We start from the raw sequence: 25,903 nt of genomic DNA, 5'->3' as shown, positions 1-25,903 counted from the left end.
GAAGGAGTAGTGCCTTTTTTATCCCTTTACCCAAACCTCTGCATTAAACTTTGTAAACAGGTTACCTGGACCTCAGAAGGAAAAGGCTTCCCCTGGAGTGTTATTTAGACTGAAACATATTTCTTGATTATAGGCTTCTCTTTCTTTACTGTGTTTCGACTAAAGAATTTCTCCCTGCATGTTGTAAATGTTGTGGGGGGGGAGAATTAATAAATTCTTTATAGTTAATAGCGTCTCTTATGGCCAAAGAAAACCCAGGAATTCAAAAGTATTAGCTCAGAGTCCTTAATCTAACAAAAACTTTCCCCTGCTCCTAGCTGGTTTGTCTCCAATTGTAAATTCCCCTCTCAAGGATTTTTAACGCTTAATTCAAAATGCTGGAAGAGAAAAGCTTCATTAGTGCTGGTACTTTCTTATTGGCAGATTCAACCTCAGTCTTCCCTTAATTCTCGTTCTTTCTTTGAATAGGAATAATCCTGTTTGTTCATTACAAATTCAATTCATTGAGGGGGAAATGCATTGAAGATGGTGAATGATGATAAAGCCATTTATCGGCAGCCTCTGGGGCATTAGCTAGGATTATCCTCTGCCTCTCACAAGCAGTGCTGGCCCTGAGTGTTTAAGCAGGTGGATTTGCCGTTCTTTCTTCTAGGGGCTCAGGAATCTGATGGAGAGAAAGCCAGGGAATTTGGATTTGGGCATCTTTTCAGACCTCTTCCAGGAAACTAAGGAATGAATGGTACTAGTTGGGTTTTGTAAGGGTAAGCTTGAACAGGCATGCTGACGTCTTGACTAGTAACCAATACACTCTTGTTAAACGCTTTGTCCAAAGCAGACCAACATTCCGGAGTCCTCCCACCTCTGGATGGCAGTTCTGTGGAGTGTGGACTGGGTGTCTGGTCTGGTGTAGCCCTGGATCGTTCTTCTTCTGCTTCTTCCTTGGTTCTTCCCTCCAGGCGTCTCATCTCCTCAAAGCGAGGGCAGGCTCTGGGCATGGTGAGCGTGGTGGGACCTGGTCCTCGCGTGGGCTGGACCCTTGGGGTCGTGGATAAGCGTTGACTCAGCGAGAGGAGAGGACCACCCTAAAGCCTAGAGCCCAGAGATGCGTGTTCCTGTGCATCTCTGCCTTACTCTGTGATGCCAAGTCACTGGTGTCTGATCCTTCTGACTCCCCCAGGTGGGACAGCGGGTTGGAGGTGGGCTGTATACCAGGTGGGCTTCTTCCCAGGTGCGCTGTGGTCTCTCACCTGGCAGTTTCTGAATCAAGCCTCATGAGATGCCAGACTCCATGAAAGGGTTATTGGGCCCCTTAACATTATGTGTCAAGAGCCTTCACAATATTGTATTCTCTCCGGGGAATCTACCTGGGGAGAGTAGTTCGGATGCAGCAAGTGATATTTCCTGCAAATTCATGTATGAAAGCAAAAATGAAAAGGAAACTGAAACACATGTTCTGTTATAACCTATTATGAGAGATTGGTTACGAAAATGCTTATATTCATACAGTGAAATAGTTTGCTGATATTTTAAGATATCAGTATATTAATTTAGCAAACATTTATTGAGCACACATCCCAGAAACTTGCCACACGCTGAGCCCAGTATGCCACGTAAGAAAGGCACATTCCTGCCCACGTGACACCTCTGGTCTGATGAAGGGGAGAAGACAATAAACGGGTGCATAAATGATTTCTGGATGTGATTAACATGATGCTGAGTTAGAGAAGAAAGAGAAATTGCTGCCCTGCGTGATTTCAACTATGTGAAAAACAAACACGCATAGAAAATAGTCAAGAGGAGAATATGCCAGACAAGTTAGAGGTGATTTTTATTTTCTTATTTGTTTCAGTATTTAATAATCATCCCTCTTTTAGAAAAAATAACTTAAAAAGAGAATTGCAGGGCTTCCCTGGTGGCGCAGTGGTTGAGAGTCCACCTGCCGATGCAGGGGACATGGGTTCGGGCCCCGGTCTGGGAAGATCCCACATGCCGCGGAGTGGCTGGGCCCGTGAGCCATGGCCGCTGAGCCTGTGCATCCGGAGCCTGTGCTCCACAACAGGAGAGGCCTCAACAGTGAAAGGCCCGCATACCGCAAAAAAAAAAAAGAGAATTGCACTTCAAATTATGCCATATACTGGAATACTTGTTTTCATGTCTTATGAAGGCAAAAAAAACAGAGACTCCCTTGGTAGAAGTAAAAAGAGCATGTTTACCTTTAAGTACAAAAAAAAAGGAGGAAAATGTCTCTAGAATCACCACTATCTAAACCTTACCCTCAGGTCAGGTTGTCTGCACAGAACCTTTTAGGACAGGGGAGGTCTCCTTCCCTCCTCCTGCCGTCTCCCTGCCGCTCTTTCCTCTGTGCTCCTAACTCACCAGCACGGCACCTGGGCCCTCAGAGGCTCTAGTGAATATCTCTTGCAGGTGGAGAGAAGGAACAGAAATTTAAACCAAGTATGAGCAACCATCTTCTTGGTCCACTTGTAAATCTTTGGTACAAACGTGGCAGAAGTGCACTTTTTTTTTTTTTTTTTTTTTTTTTTTTTGCGGTACGCGGGCCTCTCACTGTTGTAGCCTCTCCCGTTGCGGAGCACAGGCTCCGGACGCGCAGGCTCAGCGGCCACGGCTCACGGGCCTAGCCGCTCCGTGGCATGTGGGATCTTCCCGGACCGGGGCACGAACCCATGTCCCCTGCATCAGCAGGCGGACTCTCAACCACTGCGCCACCAGGGAAGCCCCAAAAGTGCACTTTTAATGCATCTTCGAAGTTTCATCACTTGTCCCCGGCAAATATTTCTGGTAAATTTCTGAATTTATAAATTGCTTCCAATTTTATCAAATCAGAAAGGTGTCAAGCTCTTAATCATCTGAAAAGAAGCTCAGCTTCTTGTGTCAATAAGAGAAATGCAACGTGAACTTCTCTGAATTGTCAGATTGTCCATCCAAAGCTGTGAGGAAGCAGGTATGTTGGTATATTCCTGGCAGGGGTGTGATATGACCAGACCCCATGGAGGGCAGTTTGGCAATGTCTGTCAAAATGACAAATTCACATCCTTTTTGATCCCTCCCCCTCCCCCGCACCATTCTACTTTTAGAAATGTAGACTACAGATACACTTACACATGTGAAATGATATGCTCCTTAGAGTTTATTTAACAAACTCTGTGCAGCAGCTCCCATATGACAGTCACTGTTCTAAATCTCTTACCATCATTAAAGTCATTTAATCCCCCAAGCTACTCTATGAGGTAGATATTATTATTATTATCCCCACTTTACAGATGAGGAAACTGAAGAACAGAGAGATTAAGTACTTTGCCCAAGGCCACACAGCTAGTAGGTGGCAGAGCCAGGATTCAAACCCAGACTGTGCAGCTCTACGGTCCTTGCTCTGCCAACCTCAACAGGTACCTCCTCGTGTGACCACAGTTATGGCACTGTTTGTAATTGCAAACGTTTGGAAACAATTTACGTGCCTGTCAAGAGGGGATTGTTAAGTAAGTGACGCGATATTTCTCTGATGCAGTGATGGAAAGATGACCAAGATGCATTTTAATGGAAAAAGAAAAGTGCAGAAGGTGCTCCCAGGTGTGTTGGTAAAGGGGACAGGGCAGAGTATGTGCTTGTATTTGCTTGGATAAGAATAAAATACCACCGGAAGGGTGCTCAAGAAACAGGGAACCGGTTGCCATGGAGAGAGATGGTGGAGAGAGATGGGGAAGCAGCTGGAGGGGGACTTCCACTGTGTTCCCTTTTATACTTGTAGATTTTGAGCCATTCACATTTGTTGATTATTTGGAAATGTAAATCAGAAGCCCTGAGTACCACAGGTTTTTCATGTTTTTTTTTTCCTTGACTATATAACCAATTTGTTTCTAGATTTTTAAATTAAACTCAATTTTTAAAATTCACGTGTGTGAAAGGTAATATAATATATGCCATGGTTTGCTTGTTTTTTTAATCAAACAATCCAGAAGAGAAAACAATAAAAATGAAGTCTCTCTTCCATTCCTGAACCCCAGCCTCCCGTCCCGAGCCCCTCCTGCAAGACAGCTCCTACTGCTGGTTTCTTGGAATTTTTTCTTTTCTTTTCAGCTTTACTGAGATATAATTGACATGTAGCACTGATACGTGTAAGGCATACAGCATAATGACTTACACATATTGGGAAATGATTGCCCCAATAAGTTTCGTTAATATTCATCATCTCTTATAGACACACACAAAGAAAGAGGAAAAAAACTAGGTTTTTTTCCTTGTGATGAGAACTCGTAGGATCTGCTCCCTGGTTTCTTGGAATTCATTCTGCTCTCCCCCCTCACCCAGGGCGTGTGCCGATCCCGAGCTTGGATCAGCCCGTCTTCTCTTGTTTGTCCTACCAAAACTCTATCCGAAAATAAGAATCTAATTTTAGTGATGAGGCCTTTGGTGGGTGTTTTTGGAGACGTCATATAGGATTGAAATAAATCCCGATTCAAATTATAGCTCACGGAGCCCTTGTTCCCTGCCCTGTAGTTATTATGCTCCCCCTTAATGACAGTTCATCACTCAGCAGTTCAAATGTCCAGAGCCTCTGTGGTTTTGAAATGTAGCTTTAATTTGATCCCCGGGAGTTGAGAACGGATGATCGTTCATAGACAGGCCCTGTGTTTGCTGCACCTGCACCCGTGTGAAGTATCAATACTTCTCCTGTAAGCGTCACTCACTGCGTTAGGGAAATGGCCACGGAAAGAGGCCGGCCCTTTGGAGACCATGTCCTGGGAGACAGCTCAGGACGGTTCTTTTTTTTTATTTTGCGGTACGCGGGCCTCTCACTGTTGTGGCCTCTCCCGTTGCGGAGCACAGGCTCCGGACGCGCAGGCTCAGCGGCCATGGCTCACGGGCCCAGCCGCTTCGTGGCATGTGGGATCTTCCCGGACCGGGGCACGAACCCGTGTCCCCTGCATCGGCAGGCAGACTCTCAACCACTGCGCCACCAGGGAAGCCCCAGGACGGTTCTTTTAAGTCGAAGGACCCACATCCTTCAATCCTGGCCAGGCCAGGAGAGGCCCAAGCAGTGCAGGGCCTGACCTGGGGGCTTCGGAGGCTGCAGGCTTTCAGGACCTGGGGCCTTAGTTGGCCAGGATGATGGTTAAAAAGAAATGGTGCTGCTCTGTGCCCCGCCGTGGGACAGAATCGATTCGTGTTGGGTTGATCCACTTCTCAATAAACCCTGAGGGGCTGGGGCAGCCGGAGCCATTAGCACAAGCCACATGTCCTCCGGCAGGTCACACTGGCCTTCGGCCCCTCGCCTGAGTGACAGTGACAGCAGTGACCTCCCCGACATGGTCACACAGTCCCAAACGCTGGGCACACCGTGGTGAGAAGGGAAGCCGGCCCATGGCCCATGGTCACGTCCAACCCGGCCCTTGTGTGCTTTATTGCATCAGGGATCCCGCCTGGACGTTGCAGGCCAGGTCTCCCCTTCTGTTCTCACCTGAGGGTACTGAGCAGCATGGGCCTCGCTCCCTGGTGGAGGCGGCGGTTGCGGGGGGGGGGGGGGGGGGCTGCTGCCCCCGCCCCATCCCTGTGCACAGCCGGCTGCTCTCCCATGAGCCTCTGTCCTCCCCCCACACCCAGACCAGCGTGGGTGCCAGGCATCCTCCCGTTTCTGAGGAGGTCCTCCCCACACCCAGCCTTGGTGGACATTTGGGTTTGTGCCACCCGCCAAACTTGCCCATCTGCCCTGGACTAACTGGGATGGAAGGAGCCCAAGACGCAGGATGGAGCATCCAAAAAGCAGGACTCCTCAGCGTAACCCAGTTACCACATTTGGGGACAATGGGACAAGGCTGAGTGCCAGGCCCCGCCCCAGATCCACCCACTGGATGTTCCAAGATGGGGAGGGGGCTGCTGCCCATCATGGGGGTGGGGGCTAATGAGGGGAGGCTGTGCCGAGACCCAGGGGCGGAGACTGTGGCCTGGGCAGGAGGTGGGTCCCTGGTCCCCAGATGACGAGGAGGGGAAGATGCTGGGCTCAGAGCCCTGCTGTCGGGGGGAGGGCTCGGGAACCTGAGCCCGGCAGGGCCAGGCACTTCCGTGGGTGACAGAGGCCCCCGGCCAGACCAAGGGGCAAGAGCACATCAAGGGCTTCCCGAAGGAGGCTCTTGACCCTCGGGTGAGTCTGGGTCCGGTGCCTTCCAGGGAAGTTGAAAGAGTGGAGCCTCATCCTGTACGGCACGGCCCAGCACCCCTATACCACCTTCAGCGCCCATCAGTCTCGCTCCCGGATGCTGGAGCTCTCAGCCCTAGAGCCAGAGCCACCCAAGGCCGCCCTGTCACCGTCCCAGGCCGAGGTTCCCGAGGACGAAGAGGACTACACAGGTAATGAACCTGAGGCCAGAGGAGATGCTCATTTTTCCAGTGTAGCTCTTGAAACGCGGGCTGTTCCCGGCGGAAGGCGGGGCTAGGGTTGTAGGCCTTCCTCTTTCCTGGGAGTCGTAATAATGATGGTAATTTGCACTCACAGCTCCTCCCTCCCATGGCTCTCCTAATATTTTACAGACCAGTAAGTATGCTTCAAACCAGTAAGTACTCGCCAACCTTCCCAGGCCGGGAATAGAGGTTCCCTATGCCCAACCAGAACGGGGACTTGCCGCCTGGCTAGTGACACTCCTCTGGGGCGCCCCCTTTTCATCAGAGGCCCCCGTCTTCAGTCTCAGCCTCCTGACCCTCTCCCTAGTCCATCCACTTTCAGTCCTTGTGACCAGAATGTGGGAAGGACCAGGGTGCTACCGGGAGCCCGGGACGGTTGGGCTGAGTGAGCACAGCCAGGAGTTGCTGGCAGTGGAGATCTTGACCCGCCCAGGGGCCTGGGAGAAAGACCCAGCACAGGGTCTCAGACCTGATGTCAGAGGACACTGATGCTGCAGGAAGCAGCTCAAGCCTCTCACAGGAAGTAAAGATGCCTCGTTGCAGATCCTCTTCCTCCTGCTGCGCCCCTGCAGGGTGGCCCTGGGCTCTGGGCCTGCAGCGCTCCACGCTGAGAGCTGGGGCAGCATGCAGAGGACGTTCCCAGCTGCCGGGCTGGGCACAGTTTCGGTCAGCGAGCTAGGTGGCAAGCTCTTCCTTTCTCTCTGAACCATCCCAGTGATTTGTGAGAAACGGAGCCTTTCTGGTTGGGCATACTTTCCTTAGCTAAATGTTACAGCTACTCGATAAATGATGGGTGAGATCTAAGAATATTGATGCTTTGAGTTATCTAATAGCTTCTGAAGAAAAAAAGTAACAAAATGGGAAGCTCCACCAATACAGATCAAGCATAAATTATGGCCGATTCAATTTTAAACTTCTTCTACCGTGCCTTTAAAATGGAGCATTGAATTATGTATGGACTAATCTGCTCTGTTTCCCCCTGTGATTTATAAACTGTGGCAAGATTCAGTAATTATTAATAAAGGACTGATTTTTTTCCCCCCCTTAAAATCTGCTATGACTCTAACCTCACACTGTCCTGGAATCTCACTCTAACTGTTCTGCAGCCCAGGCCTCTCAGTCCTTCCCAAGCCTGGCCCAGGTGGTTAGAGGGGTCTCTGGGACTAAGGTGTGTTTCCGACACTTGGGGAAGTTCCGTGCAATCTCAGGGGCAAGTGGGGCGGGTGCACCAGTCACAGCAGGAAAGAGCGAGAGAGGGGAAGGGGGCAGGAGGGGTGTGGCGTGGAGGGAGAGGAGGAGAGGGCTTCGGGGGGAGGGGGAGCAGTGTGGAGGAGCATCTCGTTGGTGCCCTGGGGGGAGCCCTCCGAGTCACAGACAAACAAGCCCAGGTGCAGAAGCCCAGGGACAGAGAGTGCTGGGTAGGGGAGACTTTGAGGTGGGGCGATGATTCTCGAAGACTTTCTAAATATTTATTTATTTATTTGGTTGCGTCTGGTCTTCGTTGCAGCAGGTGGGCTCCTTAGTTGCAGCATGTGGGCTCCTTAGTTGCCAGCAGGCGGGCTCCTTAGTTGTGGCATGCAAACTCTTAGTTGCGGCACATATGTGGGATCTAGTTCCCTGACCAGGAATCGAACCCAGGCCCCCCCACATTGGGAGCGCGGATTCTTAACCACTGCGCCACCGGGGAAGTCCCTGTTGATGCTTTCTGTGGAGCTTCATGCACAGCTGAGGGGTGAACTGGCAGGGGAGGCTGCGTGCCTTTCGGAGGCGGAGCTGGTCATACAGACAGTGGGGGTGGGGGGCGTGGGGCCCCACCCTCTGTCCGGCAGCGGGGGCGCCAAGCAGCGCTGTGATGGGGGCACGCAGGTGGAGGGCCAGCTCTCCCCGGGACAAGGAGTAAAGGGGAGGAGGTGAGTGAGGGCCGGAGAGGGGAGTCCAGCTGCCCATGGACAGTAAGGATCCCAGGACGGAAGGGGAGCGGGGCTCCTGGGGGGGCTCAGGGGTGTGACAGGCGCCTCGCCAGAGCCATCTGGCCAGCTGCCCTGTGAAGGGGTCAGCTGTGAGGTGGACACGAGTAGGGGACACTCTCAGCCACTGTCACCACAAGTGGATTGGGATGAGGCGAACAAGGACCAAGTCAAATGAGAATCGATCCCCAAATCGAGTGAGTCTGGGGCCTGGGAAGGGGTGGGGGCACCTTGTGCTCCAGCACGACCCCAGCGCCCTCCCCCACCCAGACCACAAGGAGCGTCTAGTGCATCCCCAGGGATGCACGCGGCTCTGAAAGGGCTTCACGGGGGGACCCACAGTGAGAACCTTGGAAATGTCAGCAGCGGTAAACCTTCAGGGAGGGAAGCCAAATACAGCTGAGTCTAACACTGGGAAGGTCTGGAGGCCCTTTAAAGAGGAATGAAGAGGGCTTTGTGCCCCTCAGCAAAGACCCATTGTGGGTGGCAGAGAATGGGGACTTTTGTCTTTCCCTCACGTCCCCAGGAAACTCTGGTGGCTGGCAAGACACCTCTTCTTTGCTTCTGAACTCACTCCCCACCCCCTCCAACAACTAAAACCTTGTAGAAGGTTGTTTTTTCTTCCACGGCCTCAAAAACTTGCATAACGCCCCACCGGGCCCCTCCCTCCCCACATGGGGAGGCTTTCCAGAACCATCTGCCAGAGGAGGAAGAGCGTCGGGGGCCAAGGGAGGTGAGGGTCCCAGCACAGCACCGGCCCTGGCCCCCAGATGAGGAGGACACCTGTGGAGGGGCCGCCCGGCCTGAGGGCAAGAGCCAGTCAAACTGGGCTCTTCCCCGAGGCGCAGGTGGAGGGGAGACCTAGGACAGGGCGCCCGATGGGGTCCCCCAGCTCCTGCGTTTTTCTCCGTCGCTTTGACAACACCACACAGGCTTCCAGAGTTAGAATTTGGGGATCGAGGGAAGACAGGATGCCCCCCTCTGAGGGTGAGAGAGAGGGGAGCTGAAAAGGGCTCAGCTCCCGCCCACCCCAGACCCACCAGGGTCATGGAAACCCACCTGCCTCCTTCACCGCGTGTGAGGGACGTGGCGCATTCTGTTCCAGCCTCTCCCGCTTAATTTCCGTCGGATCTTCATGCTTTCCTTCACGATGGAAATCAGAGTTGGTGGCTGGTCCAGCATTGTAACTCCGCTGCAGGGGAGGACGCTGCACGCGGCTGTCCCCTGCCCCTCCCGCCCCGCCATGGCTGCTCCTCTAGAACCTCACAATGCCCACCTTCACCCACCCGGGTCCTCACCCACCACCGGCTGTCCTGCCTGTCTCGAGTCATCAGACCCTCTGACACTGGAGCCCAGAGCCAGGCTTGGCTCCCAGCTGCGGCGGGTCCCACAGGGTTGGGTGCTCTGGCCCAGCAGGGGCCTGTGAGACCCGGACATGGGGTCCTAGGAGACTGGACGTGATTGAGAAAGCATCTCTATGGGTGAAAGGAAATGCTTGTTTCTTTAAGGTGTGTGCCATCCGGAGTGTGGTGACAAAGGCTGTGATGGCCCTAACGCAGACCAGTGCTTGAACTGTGTCCACTTCAGCCTGGGGAGCGTCAAGACCAGCAGGTAAAGGGCTGGGCCTCCCCTGCGTGTCCTGGAGACGCCCAGCGTCCCGCTAAGGTGGCCAAGCTGTGTTCTCCACCCCCGCAGCCTGGCAGCATACTTAGGAATTAACCAAACACCCCGGAAAGGAGATCACCCTGAGGGTCACTGCTGGGGAATTTTATGTTTTGGTAACCTTTTATTCTCATCTCATAAATAACTCGTGACCATGAGAACTCAGAGGCCGTGGCATTGTTTTGTCTGTGCTTATAAACTTTTTTCTCTCCATTTTGCTAAACAAAAATGGGTCGTATTGAGCATGACAACCACTTGGGAACTGCAGACAAACGTCATCTTAAGGGCCAGTACGGTTCTAAAAGTCAGCACAGTCGGCCGTGAATGAGAAGCCCCCAGCCCTGAGCGCCGGGTAGGGGTGCAGCCCTCCTGGGGAGCTGCCAGGGCTCTGGCAGGGGTGCGGCTGGGACTCTCAGGGTGTCCCCGGGGCCCAGACACAGCCGCAACCTCCCTGCGCTGGGCGAAGACGTTTGTTCTGCTGGCTGGACACAGCCTGGAGACCACTCACTGCCCGTGGGCACTGTCAGTGGGGTTTTGCCGGAGCTGAACATTCCAAAAGTCAGATACCGTCATGGTGTTGCCCAAGGAAGCCAAGCACAACCTGCGAGTGCCCCCCCCCCCTCGGGGAACCTTTGAAAGGGCAGGCGTCCCAGGTTCCCATGCAAGCCCTCAGCCCTCCCCTGCATCAGGAACTTCTCAGGGGCATTAATGGTTTACCTCTGCCCTGGGGCCTTTGTTTCCTCAGAGTCTGCTGACGGGGAGGCAGCTAAGGCTTCCCTCCCAGCCAGCTGCCCTGCCTTGGCCTGACCCTCGTGCTGCCGGGTAGCCGTGGGGCTGGGGCCAGTAGGAAAGTCCTCTCCCGATCTGCTCCCACAGGAAGTGCGTGAGCGTGTGCCCCTTGGGCTACTTTGGGGACATGGCAGCCCGCCGCTGCCGCCGCTGCCACAAGGGATGCGAGACCTGCTCCGGCCGGGGCCCCACCCAGTGCCTGTCTTGCCGCCGCGGGTTCTACCACCATCAGGAGGTGAACACCTGTGTGACCTTCTGTCCCGCTGGATTTTATGCTGATGAAAGTAAGTGTGTGTCCCCGGGCCTAGAAATCAGGAGTCTCTGGGCTGGGGTGCCCTCTCCTGGGAGAATTTTCCCCACCCTCTGCTTCCTGTGTACTCTGTCCTGAGAAAGGACCCGTAACAGGAGGGAGGGAGAGAGGATGAAATCAAAGCCCTCGGACCCTGTTAGTGGATAGCAGTTCACACCCAAAACCTGGCCAGGGTGGTTCAAAGTGACTCAGAAATGGAGCCCCCGTAGTCGGGGGTTGTCACACTTCTGTAGGTCAGTGTCCATTATTCAGGATGGACAGGGAGGTAGCTTGAGCCAGTGGCTCTCAGGCTCGGACCGATTTCAGACATCCAAATAGAAAGACTTCCGGGTAGGCCCTGCGGTCTCTCTTGGAGCAGTGGATGTGGGCGCTGGGCGGGGTGCGGGACCCAGCACCGCTTGTGGCCTTGGTGGTTGAAACTGGGTGAAAGCCCCTCCCAGCAAGAGCCACTAAGCTGAAACCGGGGTCTAAGGCCAGGGAGGTTTGCGGGTCTCCACGAATGAAGAGGAGCCTGCTGCCGGGCATAACGGCTCAGGAGGACAGGTGACCACACTGCCAAGAGGTGGGCGACGCTTTCCTCACCTTGCAGGTGGGGAAGTGAAGCCGAGCGAGGCCACAGGGCCCACAGCTAGCAATGACCCAGTGAACTCAGAGCAGCACAGGCGTCCTGCCATCCTGCCTGTCCTGGGAAGTGGAGTGGTTGGGCTGTGGGGCCGGGACCTCATGCCAAGGTTTGAACACTCACCTCGGCCTGGAAGAGGCCAAAGAGAGGGCTTGGGTTAAATTGATGGAGGACAGTTTTCAGATGACGTGTTGGCCGTTGTGCAGGGAGGGGGCAGCGCTTCCCAGAGCTCGCCTCTGGCCCGCATCCTGCAGGAGGGGTCCCATCACAGCGTTGCTCTCACTCCTCTGGGGAAGGAGCCAGGGATCCTTAAGGACATATAAAGCCATGGAATAACCACACTCTTTAGAGGGGACACAGAGTCATGCAAGACACGTTTCACAGGCTTTGCAAACACCTGCCCTGGGCTGCAACCAGACCTGTTTTCGGGGCAGAGGCTCCTCCATCCCTACCCCCCACCCCACCCCGGGCAAAAACCAGCCACCTCGGTCACCCCGAGAGTCACCCCCAGATGCCCTCGCTGAGCCCCTGCAGCGTGTGTGTGATGCCACCTGTGGGGCCCCGAGGAGGAGGCCCCGAGCACAGGGTGGTGCTGACCGGGTGCCAGGATGAGTGACCTGGGTAATCACCGAGACCCAGGGCTTCCCCAAGGTGTGGTGGGTGTCAGAGATTGATGTCTGTGCAGGTGACCGCCAACGTGTCAGTAAAGACGCCTGTGAGGGCCCTGGGTGGGTGGGGTCACTCAGGGGAACCCTCAGGCCCCACCGGTCACACTTAGGAAGACTGGCATCTCGCTAAACTCTGCTCCGCTGGCTCCAGTCCCAGGGGAAGATGCAGGACTAGAGCACGTTGCCTCTGGAAAGGGCCCACCTCCAAGCCTCAAGGTCATGTGAGGACTTCACTCCAGAAAAGAGGTGTGAGGCCTGTGACCTGACACCTGGGCACGCGGTCTCCACATGCCTCTGGCGGTCGGTCACTATGTCACCTCTCTAGAGACAACGCCGATGACGGCCGTTCCATCAGCCCCGCCTTGGAACACCCGAGTCTCGTTCGCCCGGGTTTGATCCACATCCACTCTTCCCACCTCTTATCTTTTCCTGCTCTTATTTTTCTCCAGATCAGAAAAACTGCCTTAAATGCCACCCAAGCTGTAAGAAGTGCATGGATGAACCAGAGAAATGTACTGTCTGTAAAGAAGGATTCAGGTGAGACCCTCCCTTCAGACCTGAGGCGCGGCCATGGGTATATGCTGGTATGAGTGTCTGTCATTGATTTACCGAGTGTTTGCCTCCTTTTCCTAAAAGCTAAAATTTCAGAGGCCCAAAGCCTTTCAGGATACAGATTCCGAGTCAAAATCAGATTTCCACTTAGAGATTGGTGTTTGTGATAGAAAGTCAGAGGATGGGGAAAATGTCTACATTTTATGCAACATTTGGAGAATTGGTAAGAGCGAGAGTGAATCCTCTCATAGAAAGTAGGGCTGGCGGCTGGAAGGGTAGGGAGTTCTAACAAAGCACAGAGCTCCCTTTCTTAGGCACCGAGCCCCACTCACTCCGGTTTCCTTCCCAGTCTGGATGACTGAGGGAAGGGCAGAGGGGGCTCGCTCTCTGGAGATACTCTGTAAATTCCTGGTTTGCCCGGCTCCACCAAGCTCAGCCCACGCCTCCTTTAAAAGCATCTGACCGAGCTAATGATTTTTTACTAGAATATTTTGGAATGTTGGTGTAGCCTGTTTACTGCCACCAAATATACATTACTTCTTCCTTGAAGTTATCATCTAGAAGCTTAGAAATCATTCTGTGCAAAATTGTGCTGTGGACCCTCCCACGATCCAGTCTTGAACCAGGGCCTGCACTTTAAGGAAGAAAGGGACAGGTCAGCGAGGGCAGTGAGCAGGGGCGGGGCCGGGGGGCATCACCGGGCTCTTGTTAAAATGCAGGTGCTGGGCTTCCCTGGTGGTGCAGTGGTTGGGAGTCCGCCTGCCGACACAGGGGACGCGGGTTCGTGCCCCAGTCCTGGAAGATCCCACGTGCCACGGAGCGACTGGGCCCGTGAGCCATGGCCACTGAGCCTGTGCGTCCGGAGCCTGTGCTCCGCGACGGGAGAGGCCACAGCAGTGAGAGGCCCGCGTACCGCAAAAAAAAAAAAAAAAAATGCAGGTGCTGACCCAGCAGCTCTGTGACTCTGCGTTTCTACCTGGCCCCCAGGGGACAAGGATGCTGCCGTTCCTGCAGCCTCCCCTCCCCTCAAATTCAACCCGCCAGGGTTGAATTCTTTTGCAGTAAGGAGTGAAGGAAGAAAACCAGCATTTTACTCCAGCTGCTCTCACCAACACTGCCTCATTTAATCTTCACAGCAACCTATGACGTATGTGACATATATGGCATTCTTCTTCACATCTTACTAACGGGGAGAGGAACAGTTTCCGGGAGCAGCATGACTAAGGTTCCCCAAGCCCGCCCCACCCCCTCCAGATCAGGGGATCGGAGAGAAGAGGGTCCACTGCCCCATGCTCCTGGGAGTCGGGGGAGGGAAGGGGGACAGGACCCCAGAGTCACACATCATGCCCGTTCTCTGACCCAGGGAGCTGGACGAGGCAGGATGAGGAGTGGAGGGGTGACATGTGGAGGAAGGGGAGCCTCAGAAGGGAAAGGCGGAGAGGTTCAGCTGGCCGCCACTGGGGCCTGGGAGCTCGGCTGTGGGGACCCTCCCGCAGGGCCCCCCCACCCAGGCCGGAGACTCAGGGTGTCAGTGGGAGGCACTGTGTTTCCAGCTCCCTGGAGCCTGTTTCCCAGTGGGGATGTGCTGGGGGGGCGGTTCATCCCTGCTCCTGTGGGTCAGATAGGGGAGAGGAGTTCAGATGCTCAGGCCAGGAGCTGTGTCCTGGGGAGAAAATGCCTCTCAGGCAGCAGCCCCCCAGGTGGAGGCAGCGGTGCAGCCGTGACGAGCAGTCAGAGAGGACTGTGGACACTGAAACATCATCAGCCGTAATCCACAGAAAGCTTCCTTTTATTGCCCAATATCCTCTTTAGCTGTGGCTTCAAATCATCGGTCCCACTGAAGCAGTGAGGGCAGCCGAGCCGTGCGTCCATCTCTTTAGGCTGGGAACATCCATTAGTAAAGACTTGACTGAACAGCTGGGGGCCGGGACGAGCGGGAGCCCTGGGGTCGGCCTCCGCCTTGATACAGAGATGCTTTCGGCCCCACCGACGTCCCCCCCACCAAGTGCAGGAGCCTCTGGCTCTCACAGACCCTGCGGCATGTGTTTGATGTGTCAGGCAGCAGATCCATCTACAACATGTGCAGCAGTGAGCCTGGGAACTGAAGCAGCCGTGGCAGCCAACACCCATTCACACTGCTGGGTGCCCGACACCTGCCAGGGTTCTGTCCTCAAAGTAATCTGACCACGCAGCAGCCTTGGCGGACGGCTGAGGGGACGGAGGGGCAGGAAGCTTGGCTGGCCTGCCCGGGGCGGGGCTGCACGGCTGGGAAGGGGCAGAGGGTCTGCTCCAGAAGCCGTGTACTCGCTGCCTTGGCGAGCGAGGTGAGGGAGGAAGGCCAGAGCCACAGCAGGCAGGGCTGCTGGGTCCCAGGAGCAGATTTTATCTCAGGTTCGTTGTGAAGCACAGAAGGTTTCCAGCAAGGGCGAGGCAGGAGCCCACTGGGACTCAGGGTCAGTCTTGCTGCCACCCCCCCTCACGCATCACAGATGCCAAGGCTTCACCCAGGGCTGCGCCCAGTGAGACCGAGCCAGTGGGGCGACCCACCCGTGCTTGAGTTCTCCTCGTGGGCCTTGGGTTCTAGCGTGATTGGTGTCAGTGAAGAGGAGGTATCGCAGAGCAGAAGAGCACAGAAGGCATGGAGGGCATAGCCTCCCGCACAGGGACCGAGGCCACGGGGCTTTGGGAAGGAGCTTCGGGACCACCGGCCACCAGAAGGCGGAGACTCTGCTTCCAGGCCCGGGTGTCCCTTCCAGCCGGCCTCGAGATGCTGCAGGACAGCTTTGCCGCTTTCATTAGTTCAGAATCTTAAGTGACTCCGAGAGCTGTGCTTTAGCAACCTTCAGTTCCTCTCATGAAAGACATTTGAGGGCAAATCATAACTGAATTAGAGCTTTGGAAAGGATATAAAAGACTGCCTTTTTTTCCTTTTCAACAGCCTTGCACGGGGCAGCTGCATTCCAGACTGTGAGCCAGGCACCTACTTTGACTCTGAGCTGATCAGGTGCGGGGAATGCCATCCCACCTGCCAGACCTGCGTGGGTGAGTTCACGGCCTACGGGGGCCACATTTGGAGCCCAAGTTCCCCAGGCCGGTGGGCTGACTACCTGGAAACCCAGAAAGCCCTAGGACTTGCGGGCTTCCTTGGGTGTTGCAGCATTAAATCCCAGAAGCCCTACCAGGGGCTGGGAGAGGGGAAAGGGGAATAGTGGTTAATGGGTACAGAGGTTCAGCTTGGGAAGATAAAAAATATCTGGGGATGGATGGATGGTGGTGATGCTTGCATAACCATATGAATGCACCTAATGCCACTGAACTGTATGCTTAAATGGTTAGCATGGTCAATTGTATGTTACGTACATTTTACCACAATTTTTAAAATTAAAAAAAAAAAGAAAAACCACAAGGGCCCACTTGGAGCAGCCTGGGTTTCCCGGTGTCAGGAGCCCAGCCAGGTAGGGGATGCTTTCAGGCCGGGAAGGGTTGCTAACTGCTAGTGAGCTCTTGCGTGGAACCCAGCCCTTGCGTCAGGGTAGCAGTGCCGGAGTTTCACGATTCATCGATTCTTCGGGGAGAGGCTGGGCAAGTTCCCGTGGTGAAGGAAGAAGGCTTTTTAAAACATAGCCTGAGTTCCTTGTACCTATCTTCCCTATTTTGAACATTTTACTCAAAGAGGAAAAGATCTCTGTAAACAATTTTATGTGTATTGTAATTTCCCACAGAGATGATAGCATAGCTGCCTTCCAGGCGCAGTTTTTATGCGGAATCGCAGAGAATGATTGTCTTGTTGGGTTTCGTGCTGCAGACTTGTTGGCACCGGGATATTGTAGCACATTCTGAGCTTGTGGACTCATACGTATTTCTGATTGAATCTTCTCCTCTTGATCCTCCTTCCTGACCCAGCGCTTTGGTCCTTGTTCTAAGAAACCCACATCAGGTTGAGTTTTTGCTGCAGTAACGCTGTAAGAATTAGGTCTCTGCTGAGTCACTGATGCCGTAACACGGGTCCCGGGATGCATGGCAGGACGGGGCAGCCGTCCCAGTGTGGCCACGTGAGCCCATGTCAAGGGGCCCTTGACCCTTGACCCGAAGTGGACATGCCATGGCAAAGACCAGCACTCTCAAGGCCTTTGGAAGATGTGCCTTCCTGGGGCCCCCTCCTGGGACAACCCTCCGCAAGGCAGGGGCCCAGCAGCCTTTCCTAGCGTTTGCCTTGTGGCCTGTCATTTTCATGGTTTCTTTGCCTCATTGTTTAGCCCAGGTTGAAAGAGCATCGCAGATGTCACTTGTTTAAATTTCATAGGCACTTGAATCCATAAAATTCAGGCGTGTAGCTTTATAATGCTTTTGATTTCATTTATTCAGTGTGGTTTCCTTTGTCTGCATCCCCACACTGCCTGTTGGCAAACAGTCTCTCACTCAGTCCAGAGACCTCTTTGTCACTTGAGGGGTCAGGCTGTCCAGGGGTCTCCCCTGCTCCCCACACCTGCCTGCCCGGGTTCCCTGTATGCTCTGGGACGTGTGCATCCACCCCGGCCACTGCTAGGACAGGGACCCCACCCACTTCCAGCGCTGAAGGCTCCTCGCTGCCTGTCATGGTCCCTGTCGGGAGCCCCTGGCCACCTGGCCCTCCCCTCCCAGCTCCCACTCTGTGACCACTGCTGCTCCCCGCCTGTGAGGGGCCTGGGTGCGGTGTGGGGAGAGTCGTGGTTAGGCACGAGTACAGCATGGAGCACGGTGGCATCTGTCCCCACCCCAGGCCAGCAGTACCTTGGGACACTCAGTGGTGACTCAGTAGGAATAAGCCTCATCCCATCCTGGTCCAAGTACCCAGAGCCTCTGGCACAGATGATGTGATCCCTTGGGGAACCCGTCTGCCTTGGGTGGGTGCAGGGGACCCGGCAGGGCATGGCGCGTGGGTCAGCGGCTAGCGGCCAGTGGGGCACATGTGTGTGGAGTTGAGGGGCATGAGGGCCGGTCCTCACCCAGGGGAGCACGACATGAAATAGCAGATAAAAACCACCATGACAGGTCAAGAGAGAGATGGCAGAAGAAAGGAACGCGTTTTGTATCTTAGCACCCTTCATAGCACGTTTTTCCTGCCTTTTGAATAAGGGCCCTGCGTTTTCACTTTGTCCCGGGCCCCACAAACGATGCAGTGGATCCTGCCTAAGCATCACCCGTTCTGCTACGATTTTTATGATCTGTGTCCGCTTTTCAAGTGTCTGATGCCTGGAAAGCCTTGTGACTAAATGGAATCCCTGAGAGACTTTGAATTACAAAGTTCACAATGTTTAGTAGTAGTGAAAATAGTTGCTCTAGGAGATCTGTGTTGACTCAGCTTTTGTCACCGTGGTAAAAGATCCGGGACATAAAACCCGCCACTTTGAAGTGCGCGCCTCAGCAGCACTGAGCACCTTCACGTTGTCACGGGGCCGTCGCCTCCGCCCATCCCAGGGCTTTCTCTTCTTCTAACCCCAGCTGAACGGGTTTCATCCGCTTTTTTTTTTTTTTTTTTTTTTTGCGGTACGCGGGCCTCTCACTGCTGTGGCCTCTCCCGTCGCGGAGCACAGGCTCCGGACGCGCAGGCTCAGCGGCCATGGCTCACGGGCCCAGCCGCTCCGCGTCATGTGGGATCTTCCCGGGCCGGGGCACGAACCCGTGTCCCCTGCATCGGCAGGCGGACTCTCAACCACTGCGCCACCAGGGAAGCCCCATCCGCTTTTAAGTTTAGCAAATTGAGCATTAAACTAGGAGCAAACAAGAATGAGTGCTATTTCCCATTGCGGAAGCTCCTAAGGCACTGGGGACCCTGGCGGCCCGGGCAGTAGGACATGGGTGATGGGGGTTGTGGGGGGCACCAACGCCAGATGCTCCCTGCAGATAAGTGATGGGGGCTGGGGCACAAGAGCAGCCGTCCATCCAGAAGGACATAAACCGGACGCATTTGTGGGGCGGCTCTCCCACTGCGTTGCTGCAACAGAGGGAGGACACCCCCGTGGAGACCCCAGGCGGGTGGGCAGCTACTCCTCGTGAAGGCCCTGGAACGCCAAGGGCTCCCGCTTCTGCCTCACGCTCAGTCCTGGGCGAGCTCAGAATCCCCTTCCAAGCTGGAAGCTATGGTTCTGAGAGCAGAAATCAGCTGCCGGAGCACCAAACCTCGGGACTTGCAGAGCCGCCCTGCGGACCCCCGTCTGCAAAGGGGTCCTCCCGTGACGCAGCCCAGAGGCCCCCCGTAGGTCCAGAATTCACTCCACCTGTGCCTCAGCTGTCAGGCCTCAAGCCGAGACAGGACCACAGTGGGGGGAGGTCTAAGGAGGGGCTGTGGTCTCCGTGAGCATCTGAGATGGTTTCTCCCTGAGTTCGATCCTCTAAGCCGTCAGCCGGTGGCCACCTCGCTGCCTCTCTGATGCTCCTTGGGGACTCTGACACGGAAGTGCACACCCAGCACTGACTTGTCGTTGGCCTGAGTGAATGAACAGATGGGCAGACAGGCAGATGGACAGCACGGTTTCTTCTCTCTGGACCACTGCCTGCCCAGGCTGATGAGTCCTCCTGACTGGGCTGTAGATTTTCCTTCACGACTCTTGACCCTTTGTTCAGAGCTCTTGCCTTTTCTGGTCCCCACGCCTCACCCCATAAGCCCTTAGCTGTTTTTTCTCTGTTGAAAGAGTCCTGATCCTTCACACCAAATACCTGTCAACCCCAGGCCCCCAAACCTCTTCTTTCCCTTTTCCCACATTTTCTTACACCAAGTTCTGTCCACTAGAAATACGATGTAAGCTACTGATGCAGCTTTAAGTTCCCTCGAGAAACAGGTGAAAACAATTATAACATCTTATTTAACCCCATGTATCTAAATGCCATCATTTCTACATGTAATCAATATTTAAAAAATCAACGAACTATTTCACTTTTTTTTTTTTAACTATGTCTCTGAAATCCAGTGTGTAAGTGTGTTTGGCCAGGCCACATTTTGAGAACTCAGAGCTACCTGTGGCTGCCCTAGCCGGAATCGGGCCCAGGCCTGCTGGGGAAGGAGGCACCTGGAATCAGGGCCGATGAACGCGGCCCGGGCAGCGGGAGGTGTGCTGAGCTTGGTGCAGCCTCCGTGTCCCCATCCGTGAGATGTGGGCGTGAGGCCCACCTCCCAGGAGTGGCGAGGCGGGCCCAGTGCAGATGCACAGTGGCACCTGGGTGAATCTAGCTGTGTGGTGGCCTTGGGGCGTCTGAATAGGACCTGGATCTCACAGGTGCTGCAGCAGGTCTAGGACACGTGATGGGCAGGTGGGCGGTCCCTGACCTCTGCTGCTTTTCCCGTACCCCTCAGGGCCCAGCAGAGAAGAATGTATTCACTGTGCCCCAAACTTCCACTTCCAAGACTGGAAATGTGTGCCAGCCTGTGGCGAGGGCTTCTACCCCGAGGAGATGCCGGGCTTGCCCCACAAAGTGTGCCGAAGGTATGTGCGCGTTCCAGGCAGTCCTCCTGACTTAGCCCGAGATGGCCGGGGAAGGGCGGTCAGCGGTGCCTGTGGAGGAGTGGCAAGAGGGCTGGGTCTGGTGGCCCCTGTCCCAGGGGCTGGGGGCAGGGTGTGCCATGTTCCACGACAGCAGTGGGTGCAGTGGGCAGACAGGAACCCGTTTACAGAGGGGGGGACCCTGCAGGTGGTGATGGCCAAGGCCACAGTCAGGCGGCGGCCCTCATGCCTTTGTTCACGTCCTGAGTATCTGTGGAGACCTACTGTGTATCAGGCGCTGTGTGGCTGGGAGGGCAGGACGCAGAGGACGGGGCCCTGACTGGCAGAGCCACCACCCCGGGGCAGACGCCAGGGAGCCCCACAGTGTGTTCACAGCATGTCATTAAGGAAACCATGTGTAGGATTTGTTTAAAATTTAAATTGGATAATTTAGAGAAAATACAAGATCCCGACAACTTCCTCATTCTAAAGCCGCTTCCAGCCAGTGCAGAGATGTTATAACCCTGCTCGTTCTCCTTTTCCGCTCCCTCCCGTGTGTCCGCAAGGCGCACTGTCCTTTTTTGGGGGCTCTGAGCAGTGTTCTGTCTTGTCACGGGATGCGGGCAGTGAAGGGAGAAGCCGTCTGCTTGGTGTCCTCTTGTCCTGCTGATCTTGGCTCATGTCAGGCCTCATCACCTGGAGCCCAGGAACAGGGTAGGGCAGTCTGTCTCGTCTAGGCTGAAAGTGACGATGAGGAGTCTGCAGGTGACCTTGAAGATCATGATGGTGGGAGTGGGGAAGGGACCGTCCCTCTGACGTAGACTCAAAGAGGGAGCCTCAGGCGCCCACTTCAGAGCAGTGCAGGGAGACCATGCCCATCTGGCAGCTCACAGCTGGGGACCCACAGTGGGGATCTTTGAGATCCTCTCAGGCTGTGTTTGAGAACTCTTGTGGATTGTAACCTATTCTTTAAAACAAACAAACAAACGAAAACCAACAACCTACGTGAGCAAATGAGAGACCACCTGCTCCTTGCGCTTGTGGGACCCACTCAAAGAGGGTTAGGGTTTCAGCCCCACTACCCAGCCACCTTCACCCAGCCTTGCTGAGTCCTGTGAAGGACCCTCGGCACCGGTGTCTGAAGTAAAGTTTCATTTTAACCAGCCAGCTGGTTCCAGGGTGATTACCCTAAGTATGGCAGCCAGGGACAATGCGGAATTACACAGACACCCTGGCTCTCAGAGGATGCTGGGAATTCCCACGAGTATGGCAGCCAGCCCCCGCAGGGCCCCCAGAAGCTATGGGGTCCCCAGTGCCAGGAGGCGGGGGGCAGGCAGCCCCCGTGAGTCCCTCCTTGGCCGAGGAGGGCAGGAGCTCCCTGGGTGCTCACCTCCACGCGTGGCAAAGCTTTCAGTCCTGGAGGAGCGTCCAGTGCTGGGGCTGACACAGCAGGCCTCAGAGATATACCCCCAGGAAGCGCCCTGCACGGGACGCCTAGGTGGTGAATTGCAGCGCTTCAGAGAATTCCCGTCTCCCGAGTCCCAGGGCTCTGGAGACCCCTCAGTGTGGATGCTCCTGGAAGGACAAATGGCCTTGGGCCTCTCCCCACCGAGGCAGCAGCAGCGTTCAGAGAACCTGGCTTCCCGAAGGCCCCAGAATGCTGAGTGCCGGCCAGGGCAGCCTCGAGGGAGCGAGCAGCTAGGCAGGGCTCATGGGGAAAAGCCGGGCCGGGACGCAGGCCTGCCAGGTCGGCAGCCTGCATGCCAAGTCGAGACCCGTTATGCTGAGGCCCACGGCTGAGAACAGTCCATGATGAGTATCTCAAAAGAGGCGCCGGCCACCCCAAGACTTAGGAAGAGGACCTAGAAGAGGGAGCAAGGACCTCTTTGAAGATAGAGCAACTCGGTGGGGTGTCTGCCCCCCACCCTCCTACCACCCTCCCTCCCCCGGCCCCTCCTGGGTATGTTGAGGCAGGGCAAGACTCAGGCAGGCCTTCTGCTCTGTCCTGTGCCCAGTGTGACGAGATTTCTGCCATCTGACTGTCACCTGGAACTGCCTAAAGACGGGAGGCGGGGAAGTGGTCCAGCAGCAGGGCAGGGAGAGGACTGCATCGGGCGCCGCCCTGCAGAGTTTGGCAGGACAGTCGCTGTGGTGTTTGCGGGTGAGGGCAGAACCAGAGGCGTCTTGAAAGCCCCCTGCCCAAGAGGACCACCTGCCAGGCACGGTAACCTTGACGGAGGAGCCAAGAGGGTCTCTCAGAGAAACAGGGGCCCCGAGGCAATTGGGGGAGCGGCCTGGTGCCGGCTTTTTCCCCACGCCGGGGCCTCCAGATCCGAGCCCAGGCTGGCCGACACCTGACCGAGGCCTTGTGAGGCCCTGAGAGAGAGCCCGTCCGAGGCTGCCCGGGCTTCTGCTTGCGGAACGGGGAGATGCTGGAAAGTGGTGGATTAAGCTGCTGCATTGTGGTCATTTGTTACATGGCCGAAGAAAACTGACGCAGCTCCGGGGGCTGCCGTGGAGATCCTGAGGCTCTGTGAGGCTGAATTTGGAGAAGAAAGGAGCTGTGTGCAGCCGGGTCTCCACTGTAGCCGCCCCCTTACTGTTTATAGCAAAGCAACCCTCAGCCAGGGCCTTCGAGACAGCTGACCACCAATTACATGGCTGGGCTTGGCGCTAGCTCCTGTGTCACTAGCAGACATCATCTGTAAGAGAAGCGGGGGTTGGGGGGAGTGGTCCCCTGTGCAGTGGCATGAGGGGCCCGTGGCCCGGCCAGAGTGGTGCAGCAGGACAGGGGCCGGGCCCTGGGATCTTCCCCAAAGTGCGCAGTAAGAGTCTGCACGTCGGGCCCCGTCCTCCCGCTCCAGGGTCTGTGAGGGGGGAGGGCAGGCTCTTGCTGCAGGAGGATGCAGTTTGCCTGTGGGTTTACACGTTTATAAACATAAACTATGGGCCCGAACTCCCGTTTGGAGGTGCCCTCAGTGACCCCAGGAGAACAAAAGCCAGGCTGAGGGCCTGCTGTCCCGGAGGCCCCGTGCAGGCAGAATCCATGATGGCACCTGACCCCGGCACAGGCCCACTCACGAAGGAGGCCTACAGTGAGCCGTGCTGTTGGCGTCTGGTCGCTGCCTGGGAGGTGGCATCTGTCCCAAGCACTGCCTACCCGATGCCCCGCCCACCCTCTCCGAGCCCTGCTCCCGGGCCTGCAGCTGACAGGGAGCTGGGAGGTGGGTCTAGGGAGACCCAGTCCCTGGAGCTGGTCACGGAGAAGGCAGCAGGTACAGCCCAGGTCCCTTCATGGCCCAGAGCAGGAAGGGGCGTCGGCAGGCTCTTCTGTGAAGGGCCCGACGGTGAGTCGTTTAGGCTTTGCCGGCCGTACAGCCTCCAGAGTAGCCGCTCAGCTCCAGTGCCACAGACGCAGCCACAGACAGACGCAGATAAACGCACGGGACAGTGGAGTGCGCCGACCCTCCCACCCCCAAGGTCATGGCACTCTGTCAGCAATAGTCCTGGGTCCTGTCTCCGGGACAGGTCGAAAGGGCATCCCCACCCTCTGTCCCCAGGGGGGAGACCGACGTCACCACAAAGGAGGCTCAGCCCCGGCTAGCCCCAGGGTCATGTCCGTCACATTCAGGGGAGCCTGGCCCCAAGCCCCAAGAGTCAATGCTGACATCCTCAGGGAGCCACCTGTGGCCACAGTGCCCAGGAGGGCGTCCAGGTGAGCCACGGGGAGGTTCAGAGACCTGGGCCCATCCTCAGCTCCGGGCATCCTCCTGCCAACTGGCCGTGACTGTCTCCGCGCTCCCAGGGCAATAGAGGAGATACATGCAGATGCTTGGCCAGGGTCTCGGGCCGTCGTGGGGGGCACAGTTACAGCCAGGGGTGCAGTGCAGGAGGGCGGGAGGGCTCTGGGAAGGGGCCTGGAGTGACTGTGTCTCTTTCCCATCTGGGAACCCATGTTCCCCTGCAGGTGTGACGAGAGCTGCTTGAGCTGTGAAGGCTCCAGCAGGAACTGCAGCCGGTGTAAGACAGGCTTCACACAGCTGGGAACCTCGTGCATCACCAACCACACGTGCAGCAACGGTGAGCATGGGGGGGTGACCGCCCTGAGCTACCTCGGGGCTGCCCCGGGCAGAAGAGAAAGGAAAAGAAGACACAGGGACCGCAGTCCCTTGGACAGCCCTGTGGCCCCTCCTCTCAGTGACCACTTGGCTCTCCCCTGGGCCTCCTCCCTTCCCTTTAGGCCTCTCACATTGACCAGACAGGCATCTCCACTACCAGCACAGCCAGTGCGGGTCGGTCCGTTGAGTGACTCTTACAAATGATTCTGTTCTCGCACCATTCCCACTCTCCTGCCATAAGCCCAAGGTGGCCTGGGTGTGGTGACATGTGTTAGGAGAGGCCAGACCTTGGAGGTCAAAGTCAGGAGGCCTGAAGGCTCTCAGCCTCCCTGCACATGTGTCAAGGCCCGCGTGTCCATGGGAAGGACCTGCCTCTGTGCTGTGGGAGAGCCCTGGTGCTCTAAGCCGACAGGGAGAGGCAAGGATGGACTGTGAAAACAGGATCTCAGAGGAGACCAGTTTGGGGATTCCGGGCAAGAGAAAGCTTGGCAGGGGACTCTGGCCTGGAGACCCAGTGCAAGGGCCGTGGGCAGACGTGCTGTGGCGAGAAGGAGCCTCCATGGCTCAGCAAGCCTAGGGAGGAGCAGTCTGGGGCTGGCTCTGGGCACTGCGAGCTGGCAGGTGTGCAGGAGAGGGTAACCGCCAGTGCCATGCTGTCCGTGGGCATGGAGCTGGCACCGGCCCCGGCCTGGCAGAGCGTGAAGCCCGCAGAGAGCACCCTGGGCACGCCCTGTGGACCACAAGGTGGTTTTCTTGGCTTGCAGAATTATGTCCCTTCAAAGGCCAGGAAGCTCCTGATTTAGGAAGCCACCTCCTTGGGTTATGTATCCAGCCCGAGAAAGTGAGGCTGTCCCCGGGGGGGTCTCCCGGTTCCCATGAATGGCAACATCCTCAAAAGCCAGCTACCGAGGGGAGGGGCCAGCCTCCATGGCTCTTCCCTTCCCCCTCAGCCTTTCCCTCTTGGTGACCCCCTTCCTCCCCCATTTGGGGTGTCCCCAGGATCACGGCGTAGCCTCCATCCTGCCCCTGCCAGGCCTGACCCCATCTTCCTCCCAAGTCCCCCAGCACAGCTGTCCAGGAAGAGGAACAGGGACCACGAGGGCTCCCTGGCACAGCCCAGGTGTCCCCAGGCCCCGCCCACTCCCCTGCCACCCCGAGTCTGCTTTTGTCTCCCAGACTCAGCTCTGGCCTCTGCCGCGCCAGGCCCACCACACATCACGGGGGTGACTGGGAGGGCTGCCGCCCCCGCTCCCACTATGTCCCCAGCAGAGTGGGGCGATGGGAACAATCCTAACTGGCCCCCAAATCTCACATGTCTCTCCTTTCTCCTTCCCGGGGGCCCAG

At 56.1% G+C, this 25,903-nt stretch overlaps 2 protein-coding genes across 9 annotated transcripts in view; both read left to right on the top strand.

Annotated features, from left to right (window-relative positions):
- Window positions 1–20,308, top strand: part of TM2D3 (TM2 domain containing 3) — a 337,824-nt gene extending 317,516 nt beyond the window's left edge. The window contains exon 6 of the mRNA XM_049705715.1: window positions 18,159–20,308. Within this exon, the coding sequence (XP_049561672.1) occupies window positions 18,159–18,213 (55 nt within the window). The 3' untranslated portion in view covers window positions 18,214–20,308. The remainder of the gene's footprint in view (window positions 1–18,158) is intronic.
- The window catches only part of PCSK6 (proprotein convertase subtilisin/kexin type 6), a 190,858-nt gene that overhangs the window by 163,557 nt on the left and 1,398 nt on the right, over window positions 1–25,903 (top strand). For 5 of the 8 annotated variants that reach the window (XM_049705669.1, XM_033403040.2, XM_033403043.2 and 2 more), the window contains 8 exons: window positions 6,184–6,363; window positions 6,509–6,547; window positions 9,890–9,992; window positions 10,920–11,116; window positions 12,882–12,969; window positions 15,923–16,026; window positions 20,315–20,444; window positions 24,409–24,521. In XM_049705669.1, coding sequence (XP_049561626.1) covers window positions 6,184–6,363; window positions 6,509–6,547; window positions 9,890–9,992; window positions 10,920–11,116; window positions 12,882–12,969; window positions 15,923–16,026; window positions 20,315–20,444; window positions 24,409–24,521 — 954 coding nt within the window. The remainder of the gene's footprint in view (window positions 1–6,183; window positions 6,364–6,508; window positions 6,548–9,889; window positions 9,993–10,919; window positions 11,117–12,881; window positions 12,970–15,922; window positions 16,027–20,314; window positions 20,445–24,408; window positions 24,522–25,903) is intronic. The other 3 variants (XM_033403042.2, XM_004278367.3, XM_033403045.2) reach the window with 2 other exon arrangements.

The sequence above is a fragment of the Orcinus orca genome, chromosome 2, assembly GCF_937001465.1.
Source record: "Orcinus orca chromosome 2, mOrcOrc1.1, whole genome shotgun sequence".
In the NCBI taxonomy this organism is placed as follows: domain Eukaryota; kingdom Metazoa; phylum Chordata; class Mammalia; order Artiodactyla; family Delphinidae; genus Orcinus; species Orcinus orca.
The sequence above is the reverse complement of the archived record's forward strand: the minus strand, read 5'-3'. Positions and strand labels throughout refer to the sequence as shown.